Source organism: Salmo trutta, chromosome 30, assembly GCF_901001165.1.
Source record: "Salmo trutta chromosome 30, fSalTru1.1, whole genome shotgun sequence".
NCBI lineage: Eukaryota > Metazoa > Chordata > Actinopteri > Salmoniformes > Salmonidae > Salmo > Salmo trutta.
The window spans coordinates 27,024,481-27,038,591 of NC_042986.1; the positions used below are offsets into that span (position 1 = coordinate 27,024,481).

Sequence of the window (14,111 nt, forward strand, 5' to 3'; positions counted from 1 at the left end):
GTACGATCTAAACAGCTGTGACAAAAAATGTTTTACTTAAGAATGGGAAGCATAGAAATAGCGGATATAGAACAGATCTAACGCTTCTTAGACTTGCTTCAATGAGAATGACAGATCTATAACTCACATTTCTATGTGCATTTGGTGGGGTCACCCAAAATGTTACTGCAGCTTTATTAATTAACAAAAAAAGTGTAAACCTTAGTCACTTATTTCCCTTCATAGTTCGTTTCCCTAAGCATGAGCATCATCCACATAGGCTACCAAATTTTTACCAAACATAGTTGTTTTGTGTCAGCAATTGGACATTGTTCTGGACATTGTTCCACTTTACCCTACCATAAGAACGAAAGGGTGCATTTAGGTTACTCACTACACGGAAGACTGCTGCTACCTCGTTCGTTCTCTTTGGTCTCCAACCAAGTTGCATGAATAAATTGATGAGCAAACAGAAGTGTATAGGACATTCAACTCTTGGAGGACAGTAGAAGTCGATGATCATATAAGTGGTTCTTTATTTTCAAACGTAAAACCAACGCATTTCGGCCCTAGCTTTAAGGTTATACAGAGTGAAACATGAATAGGAGGCTGGAAGACTGCGGGCCATAGTCCGGTGCACCAGCACCTGGTTCAGTATAATCTTACTGTTGAACATTGTAGGCCTACTGAGTACTGACACATTTTACCACATATGCTACGAAAGGGGGTTAGTTATCATGATCTTTAGCCTACTCTCTGAACATGTCTTGTGTGTAGTCTTTGTGCAGCTCACTGACCCCGCCAATCTTGGGTGCGTTCGTAAATTCGCTCTGGCGAGTGAGGTGTTCTCTCGTTCGTGTCTGGAAGTAGCTAGCAAGCTAGCCAACGTTAGCCAGTTAGCTTGGGTGCATGGGTCAACCCTACTCACTGGCCAGACCGTCCAGTGTGCGCTCGGAACGCCCCGAATTTATAAATGGACAATCTGACAATGCTCTGAATTTACGAACGCCCAGAGCGCACCCCGATCACACTCTGGCACTCTAGGTTGAATTTACGAACACACCCCTTGTGTGTGGATTTGATTTCGCGCCAAACAACATTATTCCACGCGCGAGTTTGCTCTCGGTAAACATATACATGTACGGACGCCCTATTCATATTAATTTAATTCCGTTGTAAATCCCGCCACAAGAATGGAATCAAATATGTCTGAACAGTTCGTTGAAATTGACAATTTCGGCCTTGAGTTGTTGGAAAATGTTGATATGATGATGGAACCTCAGCACAGCCATGAGGAAGTCAGCAGGTAGGCCTATTTTTCTTTCTACACCGTGTGATTCACAGACAACCCTTGCGGATGTGATATCCTTGCCTAGGCTAGGTCTAACTACAGCACAGTTTGATAAGGCTGGTGTGGGCCAGGGCCCCTTAGCCTAGGCTATTAGGTTACATATAAACATCTTATTATAATCTAGACAATATGGCGCGGCAGGTAGCCTAGTGGTTAGAGCGTTGGGCCAGTAATCGAAAGGTTGCAAGATCAAATCCCCGTGTGTCACGTTGCGCAAATTCGAATCTGGTATTAGGATATACACAAACCATGCAACTTAGTTTTGCAATGATTATTTAATTCATCAATAGAATGATAGTACAAATGGAAAATATGATGTTCGTATACGGTCTCGCTGTGACACCACGCAGGGCAGACAGAGAAGAGAACGTCACATCCTATTGTTCTCTCTTATATACTCTGACAGAGATAGTTGACGCTCAATGCTGGCCTGTCAGGGCGAGGATGAGCGTGGTTTAAACTTGCTCACCCTAACGTCGGCGTGCAGGCAGGTCCCAGCCTAGTGACGCACTTCCTGTCGCCCGGTGTAGTTCTTGTCTTCAGCAGTTGACTTATCCGTAGTTTATATACTTAACATTGTAGCATAGCTTCCCCGGTATATTATATAGGTTATGCAAACAAATAGCCAGTTCAACCCTAACACGTGTTGACAAGGTAAAAATCTGTCCTTCTGCCCCTGAACAAGGCAGTTAGCCCACTAGGCCGTCATTGTAAATAAGAATTTGTTCTTAACTGACTTGCCTAGTGCTTGCATTTTTTACAATGCCGTAGCCTTTATTTTCATAATTGAGTTGAAACTTTAAAGGATGCATTTTATGTGGTTAGGCTTATGAAAAAATGATAGGATTGTTTGAATCAGTTTTGAATTTGTGGTCCACCGATTTTCCCATTAGTTACTGGCTACTACTAGTTAGACCTATCACCAAGGTTTATTTGGTCATTTCTTATGCTCAGCCAGGAAGTTTTAATCCTCATTGAAAAGGTGATTCTAGAGATAGTCACCAGTCTGTCCAAAGATGAAGCTCCAGTTTTGGTCCTACCCAACCGATCCAGCTGGGCCAATGTAAGGTAAGCCACTCACTTTGTTACTATAATGTCAATCTTTTGGGCCATACTCACTCTGTTTGACCTTTAGCAAGATAAACACGTAAATCTGTACAACAGATGTCTTATTTATGTTATGTAAATACAGTATAACCCAGTAACATTACATTTGAAATAAGTGGTCATGTTGTGTAAACTGAACTTTGCACTCAGTTTGATAAGTCAGGTCCTGCAAGTGGTCTAAATTGCTGTTAAATGCATTTGGAGGAAATCCTTTAGTTCTTTGATCTCTCATTCTATCTGAATGTGTAAGAGAGCTAAGAAGTCAAAAGGGATTTGTGGGGTGGAAATTGTGTCAATAGAATCACCTAAAGTTTTGAACCGTAATCCTTGAAGCTGAAATAACTTCCTGACTGAATAGGTGTCAGTTTGATTAAATATTTAAAAAGCACCAGCTACACATACAAACACACACACAAATCTGGCAGTTTGTGGAGGTCTTTAATGTGCACAGGCTGTGGAGATTTCATGCTTAGAACAAAGTGAACTGTCTGGTTGAGTCTACATCAAACCTCCTGACAGCTTAAAGCACATTCTGGCTCGGCCCTTTCAAATGTGATAATCCCACAGATAGGGAGGCAAAGGTTTCACAGAGGAAATACAGTCGAGGTATGGGGGAGGCCTATCACAGGTAGCCCCCAGGGTTTGGGATTCTTCTAAGAAGGATCATAAAGGTAGCAGGCTCCTTTACAAAGCTGATCAAAGATAGGAGACCAAATGTTCAGATTTTGTAACTGTTCGCTGCTCTGGCACCCCAATGGTGGAACAAGCTCCCTCACGACGCCAGGACAGCGGAGTCAATCACCACCTTCCGGAGACACCTGAAACCCCACCTCTTTAAGGAATACCTGGGATAGGATAAAGTAATCCTTCTAACCCCCACTATTGTAAAGTGGTTGTTCCACTGGATATCATAAGGTGAATGCACCAATTTGTAAGTTGCTCTGGATAAGAGCGTCTGCTAAATGACTTAAATGTAATGTAAATGTAAATAATGAATAATATTTTTGTCTTCATTCCCAACTTTGAGTTTTGACAACGCCGTTGGCCTTCAAATGACTTCTGGAAGTTCTGTCACCACAGTTCGGAGCAACTGTTCCTCGTCTGTCACTAAATTTGGTGAGAAGAAAGACACACACCACTGCCCCCCCTCTCTCTCACTTCCCCCTTCCCTCAGCTGTACACAGAAAAAATGATTTAAATTCACAAACTTTAAACTACTCTAAGAAATTGAATCAGCCCTACTTCAGGTGGCTTTCATTCTTATCCTCTCTGGGCTTACATGAACTAATTGCAAAAACTGCAACGACATGGTATGTCTTATGCTGCTGACAGACAGAAATATTATGGTCAGAGAAGCTTTCCTGGATCAGTGTTATTCACTATGGATTTCATTATCCATCCTAAAGAAAATCCTGCATTAAGTACTTTCATGATGAAATTACCTATCATCAGATATCATAGGGGATTGATTGAAAGGTTTTCTAGACTGTACTGGTATATTACAATATACTGGTAGCCTATAATACAGATGTTTAACTGGGTTTTCTATGCAGGGCACATTCTCAAGGTTCTATCCATCATCTACAAACTTGTGCAGAGCAACGTATATGCCACAAAAAGGTAATGTCTTGTCAGATAGCCAACGCATAAAAAAATACATTCTTGCCTTAACACCATTACTTTGAGAAGTAGTTATCTTGTTTCCACAGGGACATCTATTACAACGACACACAGCTTTTTGGTTCACAGAGGACTGTCGATTCCATTGTGGATGACATCTCCTGCATGCTCAAGGTTCCACGCAGAAGACTACATGTGGTGTGTATATAGTATGTGAGTGTGTGTGTGTGTGTTTGTGAGAGTACAATTTCAGTTCAAGAGGAGGCAACAATGGCCTGATACTGAATAAAATCATACTAAACATTTGGAAATACCTTTTGATACGACATGTTATGATTAGTTCAGGGCTAACACATGAAAGCGCTCAGTTATTTTCATATTTTTTGCCTATTTTCTGCCTCGTACAGGAAGCAACTGTGTATGTATTTTCCATGATTTCCATGATCAAAGAGCAATGAAATTCAACTTGACTCAAAAGCATTGTCGTTTGTGTGTGCACGTGTGTGTTTATTAACGGTCTCCAGCTAGCTACGTCCAAGGGCTTCATCTCAGGTGATCTGTGTTACCTGGAGGAGGACAGCACCAAGGTGGACTGCCACTCCAACTCCACTGTAAGTCCCACTAACACTAAATACATTCCCCCAACATCTCAGCATCAACACAGTATGGTCATATGCCTGTTGAATATGCATATAATGTCAGGGAAAGGGAAAGGGTGTTACCTAGTCAGTTGTACAACTGAAATGTGTCTTCCGCATTTAACCCAACCCTTCTGAATCAGAGAGGTGTGGGGGGCTACCTTAATCGACATCCACGTCTTCGGCGCCCGGGGAACAGTGGGTTAGCTGCCTTGTTCAGGGGTTAGATACCTATAATGTTACAATATACAGTATCATCATCCGCTATGAATGTTTAACAGTGCTAAACCTCTCCCATTTCAATGACATAACAGAGGTCAGTCTCAGCCAAACTTAATTAATCCTGTGTTCACCTCTTTCTGGCCACAATCTCCAGGTTCAACCAATGAACTAATCACTCGGTTTATAGAATAATTGTTCAGAAAACCCAAAAAACTTAAACTGTTTACTTGTATTCTATCTACTGTTTGTGGGTTGCGTAAATCAACTGACACCCAAACAGCTAGATTCATTTCTCATTATATTTTTGTTGTTGTTTGAAAGCTAACAGTAACTTGCTATGTTGATAATTGTGTCTCTTAATTGTGTTCTCAGGCTACTCCAGTCTCTTCTAATGTTGGCGGGATCAGGAGTATCCTTTATAATCATGTCAGAACTCATATTTCAGCAATATTGTAAAGAGTTTGTAAGACTTCCTTCCTCTTTTAACTAACTCTTCCCACTCTTATCTATTGGTGAGGAAGAGTCCATCAGTCATGTTTGTGTTCACCTTGACCTGTTCTCAAGACATTGTGTCATCTGCTAAGTTTGTTTTGATAGTTGAGAAGGACGCCACCTTCCAGAAACTGCTCGATGATGACTTTTGCACCAAGCTATCTCCTTGCATCATGATCACAGTATGTCCTACTTATGGTTTTCTTTTGAGCTATTGCTTTAAATGTAATGTGTTAATCATATGACTTATTGTAAATCTGTTATGTGTTTGTGCCAGGGTAAAGGTGTCCCAGATGTGAACAGCAGGCTGATGGTGAGAAAGCTTTGGGACACCCTGCACATCCCTATATTTGCTCTGGTGGATGCTGACCCTTATGGTAATACTCTCCACTCTTTTATCCTATCAAAGACACACACACACACACACACACACACATACACACATACACACACACACACATATACACATACACACATATACACACACACAGGGGTTGTGTGTCCTGCTTAGCCAACAAGCCTCTCTGATGTGTCAGGGTGGTTAGAATGGGGATTGTGTTGGCGTGTTCTAGCCCAGTGGAATCATCACACTGGGGCCCCTGGACTCACTGACTGACTGTCCCTCTCCATACAGCACCTCTCTGCCCCCCTCCGCTCTCCTCACATCACATTGCGAGTCGCATGTGTAACACTTTACTTTGTTCTCTGTCCCCTTAGCTACATATCTCAGAGGATAATTGCTCTGGTATGGTGGGGATTGTATCGTGTCTCTTTCTGTCTTTCTCTCATTTTCCCAGGCATTGAGATCATGTGCATCTACAAGTACGGATCAGTGGTGAGTCCTGTCATGCCTGTGTATTCCTGTACATTATCCAACGTGGCTTGTGCAGTGTCTCGGTGCAAGAAATATGTAATTATTCTGGTCTCTAAGTTGAAAAAGGGGAGCAGTCAACCATATCTGAGCATTTGAAGTGACATGAAGGGTAAAAGTAAAGTGATTGCGTGGGATCTCATTTGTGTGAGGTTTTTGTATGTGAGTGCATTTATGATCATGTGTGTTTCTGGTTTATATGATTATACCCCAGGTGGACTTGTGTGTCTGAATGTGTGTGTGATTTTATGTACGATATGCATGTCAGTGGCTTGAAAATGTATTCACCCCCCTTGGCATTTTTCCAATTTTGTTGCCTTACAACCTGGAATTAACATGGATGTTTTGGGGGTTGTATCATTTGATTTACATAACATGCTTACCACTTTGAAGATGCAAAATATTTTTTCTTGTGAAACAAACAAGAAATAAGACAAAAAACTGAACTTGAGCGTGCATAACTATTCACCCCCCAAAGTCAATACTTTGTAGAGCCACCTTTGCAGCAATTATAGCTGCAAGTCTCTTGGGGTACGTCTCTATAAGCTTGGCACATCTAGCCACTGGGATTTTTGCCCATTCTTCAAGGCAAAACTGCTCCAGCTCCTTCAAGTTGGATTGGTTCCGCTGGTGTACAGCAATCTTTAAGTCATACCACAGATTCTCAATTGGATTGAGGCCTGGTCGTTGACTAGGCCATTCCAAGACATTTAAATGTTTCCCGTTAAACCACTCGAGTGTTGCTTTAGCAGTATGCTTAGGGTCATTGTCCTGCTGGAAGGTGAACCTCCGTCCCAGTCTCAAATCTCTGGAAGACTGAAACAGGTTTCACTCAAGAATTTCCCTATATTTAGCGTCATCCATCATTCCTTCAATTCTGACCAGTTTCCCAGTCCCTGCTGATAAAAAACATCCCCACAGCAGGGATGGTGTTCTCGGGGTGATCAGAGGTGTTGAGTTTGCGCCAGACATAGCGTTTTCCTTGATGGCCAAAAAGCTCAATTTTAGTCTCATCTGACCAGAGTACCTTCTTCCATATGTTTGGGGAGTCTCCCACATGCTTATTTTTTTCTTTAATCAATGGCTTTTTTCTGTCCACTCTTCTGTAATGCCCAGCTCTGTGGATTGTAAGGCTTAAAGTGGTCCTAGGAACAGATACTCCAATCTCCGCTGTGGAGCTTTGCAGCTCCTTCAGGGTTATCTTTGGTGTCTTTGTTGCCTCTCTGATTAATGCCCCCTTTGCCTGGTCCGTGAGTTTTGGTGGGCGGCCCTCTCTTGGCAGGTTTGCCATATTCTTTCAATTTTTTTATAATGGATTTAATGGTGCTCCATGGGATGTTCAAAGTTTTGGATATTTTTTTATAACCCAACCCTGATCTGTACTTTATTTAACTAATTATGTGACTTCTGAAGGTAATTGGTTGCACCAGATCTTATTTAGGGGCTTCATAGCAAAGGGGGTGAATACATATGCACGCACAACTTTTCCGTTTAGTTTTTTATTTTTAATTTCACTTCACCAGTTTGAATTATTTTGTGTATGTCCATTACATGAAATCCAAATAAAAATCAATTTAAATTACAGGTTCATGTGCAACAAAATAGGAAAAACGACCAAAGGGGATGAATACTTTTGCAACTGTATATGGTTGTATGTATTCACATATGTGTTTTATGCACAGTTTGTCAACCTGTCAATCTGTCTAGTTGTGTATTGACGTGTTTCTGTGTGTGTATCTTTTCCCCTCAGGCCATGTCATTTGAGGCCCACAGTCTGACCGTCCCCAGCGTTATGTGGCTAGGCCTCCTCCCCTCTGACCTCCAGAGGTTTGGAGACAACCACTCGCTACTTCCTCCTTCCTCCTCCCTACCTCTAATTGGGATTATATTCTGGGGATTTGGAGATTGTTTGTTTTGGTTTCTGTTGCTGTTGCCTTTGCTTGTTTCTCTCTCCCTGAGGAGCTGTTTTGGAGTGTATATTGAGTTTTAAGTATATGTCAGCTAGGGCAGTCTTAGCCTGAAAAGGGGGTTTTGACATAAGTCAAGTTTAATTGTAGTCTGCAAGCCTGCTCCTCCTAAGACTCTAACTGTACAGTACATAATCAAAAGCATCCACATTTTATACAGTTTGGACAGAAATGGAGAGAGCCGTAACTTTGTGTCAGGATATTTCCTTTGTAGCAACAGAATGATTATTTCTATCTTAATATGGTCATTCAGAAGACCATCATCCAAAGCTATTTACAGTTAAGATATTTTTGTATATGTCTCATAATATGACTGTTCATCTGCTGAACTAACTGAATTGAAAACTGTACTGATCATAACCCTTGTGCACTTTAGATTGAGAGTACCTGAGGATGCTCTGATCCCCCTCACACAGAGAGACCAGAATAAACTGACCAGCCTGCTGAAGAGACCCTACCTGGCCTGCCAACCTGCCTGGCAGAGAGAGGTCAGAGGGGGGAGGGCTACCTTTTATGAGTGGTTTACATACAATACAAATATGGAAAGGGAGAATGTGTGCAGTCAGTCTGTTATTAGAGATAAGGGAGAAGAAAGTTAAAGAAGATAATGTGTGCAGTCAATCAAATGTATTTATGAAGCCCTTCTTACATCAGCTGATGTCACAAATTACTATACAGAAACCCAGCCTAAAACCCCAAACAGCAAGCCATGCAGGTGTAGAAGCACAATGGCTAGGAAAAACTCCATAGAAAGGCTTTAACCTAGGAAGAAACCTAGAGAGGAACCAGGCTACGAGGGGTGGCCAGTCCTCTTCTGGCTGTGCCAGGTGGAGATTATAACAGAACATGGCCAAAATGTTAAAATATTCATAGATGACCAGCAGGGTCAAATAATAATAATAATCACAGTGGTTGTAGAGGGTGCAACAAGTCAGCACCTCAGGAGTAAATGTCAGTTAGCTTTTCATAGCCGATCATTCAGAGTATCTCTACCGCTCCTGCTGTCTCTAGAGAGTTGAAAACAGCAGGTCTGGGACAAGGTAGCATGTCCGGTGAACAGGTCAGGGTTCCATAGCCGCAGGCAGAACAGTTGAAACTGGAGCAGCAGCACGACTAGGTGAACTGGGGACAGCAAGGAGTCATCAGGCCAGGTAGTCCTGAGGCGTTGTCTTAGGGCTCAGGTCCTCCGAGAGAGAGAAAAAGAGAGAAGAGAAAGAATTAGAGAGAGCATACTTAAATTCACACAGGACACCAGATAAGGCAGGAGAAATTCTCCAGATAAATCAGACTGACCCTAGTCCCCCAACACAAACTATTGCAGCATAAATACTGGAAGCTGAGACAGGCGGGGTCGGGAGACACTGGCCCCGGACAGGAAGATCACGTCAGAGACTAAACCCACTCAAGTGACGCACCCCTTCTAGGGACGGCGTGGAAGAGCACCAGTAAGCCAGTGACTCAGCCCCTGTAATAGGGTTTGAGGCAGAGAATCCCAGTGGAGAGAGGTGAACCGGCCAGGCAGACAGCAGGGCGGTTCGTTGCTCCAGTGCCTTTCCGTTTTACCTTTACACTCAATCATAGAACCTACTGAAGAGATGAGTCTTCAATAAAGACTTAAAGGTTGAGACCGAGTCTGCGTCTCTCACATGGGTAGTCAGACCATTCCATAAAAATGGAGCTCTATAGGAGAAAGCCCTGCCTCCAGCTGTTTGCTTAGAAATTCTAGGGACAGTAAGTTGGCCTGCATCTTGTGACCGTAGTGTACGTGTAGGTATTTACAGCAGGACCAAATCAGAAAGATAGGTAGGAGCAAGCCCATGAAATGCTTTGTAGGTTAGCAGTAAAACCTTGAAATCAGCCCTTGCCATAACAGGAAGCCAGTGTAGAGAGCCTAGCACTGGAGTAATATGATCACATTTTTTGGTTCTAGTCAAGATTCTAGCAGCCTTGTTTAGCACTAACTGAAGTATATTTAGTGCTTTATCTGTGTACCCGGAAAGTAGATGTAACGGCTGTTGAATGGAGTAGACCAAGGCGCAGCGTGGTTAGTGCTCATCATAATATTTTAATGGAACACTTTAAACAAAACAAGGAACGAACGACAGCCAAAACAGTTCTGTCAGGTAACAACACTAAACAGAAATTAACCACCCACAAAACCCAAAGGAAAACAGGCTGCCTAAGTATGGCTCCCAATCAGCAACAACGATATACAGCTGTCCCTGATTGAGAGCCATACCCGGCCGAAACAAAGAAATACCAAACATAGAAAAAAGGACATTGAATGCCCACCCCAACTCACGCCCTTGTAACCGATGTGAAATGGCTAGTTAGTTAGCGGTGGTGCGCGCTAATAGCGTTTCAATCAGTGACGTCACTCGCTCTGAGACTTGAAGTAGGGTTTCCCCTTGCGTTGCAAGGGCCGCGGCTTTTGTGGCGCGATGGGTAACGTGCTTCGTGGGGTGTCATTTGTTGATGTGTGCAAGGGTCCCTGGTTCGAGCCCAGGTTGGGGCGAAGAGAGGGACGGAACCTACACTGTTACACCCTGACCAACCAAAATAGAGACATAAAAGGATCTCTAAGGGCAGGGCGTGACAGTAGAGCATTGCAGTAGTCTAACCTAGAAGTGACAAAAACATGGATTAATGTTTCTGCATCATTTTTGGACAGAAATTTTCTGATTTTTGCAATGTTACGTAGATGGAAAAAAGCTGTCCTTGAAACAGTCTTGATATGTTCGTCAAAAGAGAGATCAGGGTCAGTAACGCCAAGGTCCTTCACAGTTTTTTTTGAGACGACTGTACAACCATCAAGCTTAGTTGTCAGATTCAACAGAAGATCTCTTTGTTTCTTGGGACCTACAACTAGCATCTCTGTTTTGTCTGAGTTTAAAAGTAGAACATTTGCCACCATCCATTTCCTTATGTCTGAAACACAGACTTCCAGGGAGGGCAATTGTGGGGCTTCACCATGTTTCACCATGTTTCATCTAAATGGACAGCTGTGTGTCGTCCGCATAGTAGTGAAAGTTAACATTATGTTTCCGAATGACATCACCAAGAGGTAAAATATATAGTGAAAACAATAGTGGTCTTAAAACGAAGCGTTGAGGAACACCGAAATTTATAGTTGATTTGTCAGCGGACAAACAATCTACAGAGACAAACTGATATATTTCCGACAGATAAGATCTAAACCAGGCCAGAACTTGTCTGTGTAGACCAATTTGGGTTTCCAATCTCTCCAAAAGAATGTGGTGATCGATGGTATCAAAGCAGCACTAAGGTCTAGGAGCACGAGGACAGATGCAGAGACTGCAGTCAGTCTGTTATTAGAGATAAGGGAGAAGAAAGTTTTAAAAGATAATGTGTGCGTCGCCCAGTTTGTATTCCCACCTCTCAACCCGTTCAGAGAATGGTTGAATGCAATGTGGGTTGGTCTGTTAAGTAAACATGTCCCTAGTCTCCATTACCCTCCTCTGAAGAAACTGTACGCTTGTAGTCCTTCACTCTTGTTTTATAAGACTAGGCAGCGTTCTCTTGAGTGTGTTTTTACTACAATTGAGCCATTTTGCAGGTGTGACACAGCACAGTGGAATGTGTTTGAGAGGGCTGTCAGCTCCCTGGTATTTGTGATACTTTGAGATACTAGCTCTGTTGTGAAATATACTGAACAAAAATATAAACTTCAAAGATTTTACTGAGTTACAGTTCATATAAGGAAATCAGTCACTTGAAATAAAGGAATTAGCACCTAATCTATGGATTTCACATGACTGGGCAGGGGTACAGCCATGGGTGGGCCTTAGAAGGCATAGGCGAAACCACTGGGGAGCCAGGCCCAGCCAATCAGAATGTATTTTTCTCCACAAAAGGGCTTTATTACAGACAGAAATACTCCTCAGCACACCCCTCCTCAGACTATCCCGTAGGTGAAGAAGCCGGATGTGGAGGTCGTGGGCTGGCGTGGTTACACGTAGTCTGCGGTTGTGAGGCCGGTTGGAAGTACTGCTAAATTCTCTAATACGACGTTGGAGGCAGTTTATGGATTTTTTATTTCAGCTTATGAAACATGGGACCAACACTTTACATGTTGTGTTTATATTTTTGTTCTGTGGTAGATAAGATCACACCTGGTGGTCCAGGATGAACTCTGTTTGCCTATCTTCCTCTTGCACATCTCTTAATAAGACATGTTTTGTCCTTGTTGCAGATGGAAATAATGCAACAGAACAAGGTGAAAGCTGAGATCCAGTCCCTGGCCTCCATAGCCCCTGATTTCCTCAGCCGCGTCTACCTGCCAAACAAGCTGCGCTACGGGGGTTGGATATGATCACACACTGCCCCTCTGTGGATGGTGGGATGTGGGATTTGATTTGGCTGGATTCAAGCGTGTATGGATGCGGTACAGTTGCAGTGTGTCTGTCTGTGCATATGTCAGTTACTCAAGTCTGTCACATAGTGAACTGATACAACATTTTACATCACATTTTTATATTATTGACTATTTTAGGTCATTATATTATATGATATATTTTACAAAATTATTCCAGATTAGAGTAGCAGTCTACCTGAAGTGGCCAATTGACTGTGATTGACTGTGTCCTTGATGGTAATGTATCTGTGGATACTAAAAATGTAAATTTCCTGCCACTTGTTGTTAATCAAATAAAATGTTATTTGTCACATGGTTAATAAATAACAGGTGTAGCAGTGAAATGCTTACTTACATCAACAGTGAAGATGTGACTCTGGGATGCTGGCCTTCTAGGCAGAGTTCCTCCGTCCAGTGTCATTGTTCTTTTTCCCCATCTTAATCTTTTCTTTTTATTGGCCAGTCTGAGATATGGATTTTTCTTTGCAACTCTGCCAAGAAGGCCAGCATCCCGGAGTTGCCTCTTCACTGTTGTCATTGAGACTAGCGTTTTGCGGGTACTATTTAATGAAGCTGCCAGTTGAGGACTTGTGAGGCATCTGTTTCTCAAACTAGACCCTCTAATGTACTTGTCCTCTTGCTCAGTTGTGCACCGAGGCCTCCCAATCCTCTTTCTATTCGGGTTTAACTTGGGCCAAACATTTTGGGTAGCCTTCCACAAGCTTCCCACAATAAGTTGGGTGAATTGTGGCCCATTCCTCCTGACAGAGCTGGTGGAACTGACTCAGGTTTGTAGGCCTCCTTGCTCGCACATGCTTTTTCCAGTTTTGCCTGCAAATTTTCTATAGGATTGAGGTCAAGGCTTTGTGATGGCCACTCCAATACCTTGACCATGTTGTCCTTAAGCCATTTTGCCACAACTTTGGAAGTATGCTTGGGGTCATTGTCCATTTGAAACACCCAATTGTGACCAAGCTTTAACTTCCTGACTGATGTCTTGAGATGTTGCTTCAATATATCCACATAATTTTCCTGCCTCGTGATGCCATCTATTTTGTGAAGTGTACCCCACAACATGATGCTGCCACTCTGGTGCTTTACGGTTGGGATGGTGTTCTTCGGCTTGCGAACCTCCCCCTTTTTCCTCCAAACATAACGATGGTCATTATGGCCAAACAGTTCTATTTTTGTTTCATCAGACCAGAGGACATTTCTCCAAAAAGTATGATCTTTGTCCCCATGTGCAGTTGCAAACAGTAGTCTGGCTTTTTTCTGGCAGTTTTGGAGCAGTGGCTTCTTCCTTGCTGAGCGGCCTTTCAGGTTATGTCGATATAGTACTCGTTTTACTGTGGATATAGATACTTTTGTACCTGTTTCCTCCAGAATCTTCACAAGATCATTTGCTGTTCTGGGATTGATATGCACTTTTCGCACCAAAGTACGTTCCTCTCTAGGAGACAGAACACGTCTCCTTCCTGAGCGGTATGAT

The 14,111-nt window shown here is 42.7% G+C and overlaps 1 protein-coding gene across 1 annotated transcript; it reads left to right on the forward strand.

Moving 5' to 3' along the window:
* Nucleotides 1-1,072: 1,072 nt before the first annotated feature.
* On the forward strand, nucleotides 1,073-12,952 carry spo11 (SPO11 initiator of meiotic double stranded breaks). Its single transcript, XM_029723606.1, has 13 exons — nucleotides 1,073-1,285; nucleotides 2,285-2,398; nucleotides 3,465-3,553; nucleotides 3,991-4,057; nucleotides 4,147-4,255; nucleotides 4,582-4,668; nucleotides 5,290-5,326; nucleotides 5,482-5,591; nucleotides 5,687-5,786; nucleotides 6,207-6,244; nucleotides 8,031-8,107; nucleotides 8,624-8,735; nucleotides 12,461-12,952. The coding sequence occupies exons 1-13, from the start codon at nucleotides 1,173-1,175 to the stop codon at nucleotides 12,578-12,580; spliced, it is 1,173 nt and encodes a 390-aa protein (XP_029579466.1). The 5' UTR covers nucleotides 1,073-1,172; the 3' UTR covers nucleotides 12,581-12,952.
* The last annotated feature ends 1,159 nt before the right edge of the window (nucleotides 12,953-14,111 follow it).

Excerpts from the sequence above, each read along its gene's own strand:
- spo11 (XM_029723606.1), top strand. The coding sequence starts at position 1,173 with ATGGAATCAAATATGTCTGAACAGTTCGTTGAAATTGACAATTTCGGC. Across the intron at positions 4,058-4,146 it reads AACGTATATGCCACAAAAAG|GGACATCTATTACAACGACA; the intron begins GTAATGTCTTGT and ends TTGTTTCCACAG. Across the intron at positions 4,669-5,289 it reads ACTGCCACTCCAACTCCACT|GCTACTCCAGTCTCTTCTAA; the intron begins GTAAGTCCCACT and ends TTGTGTTCTCAG.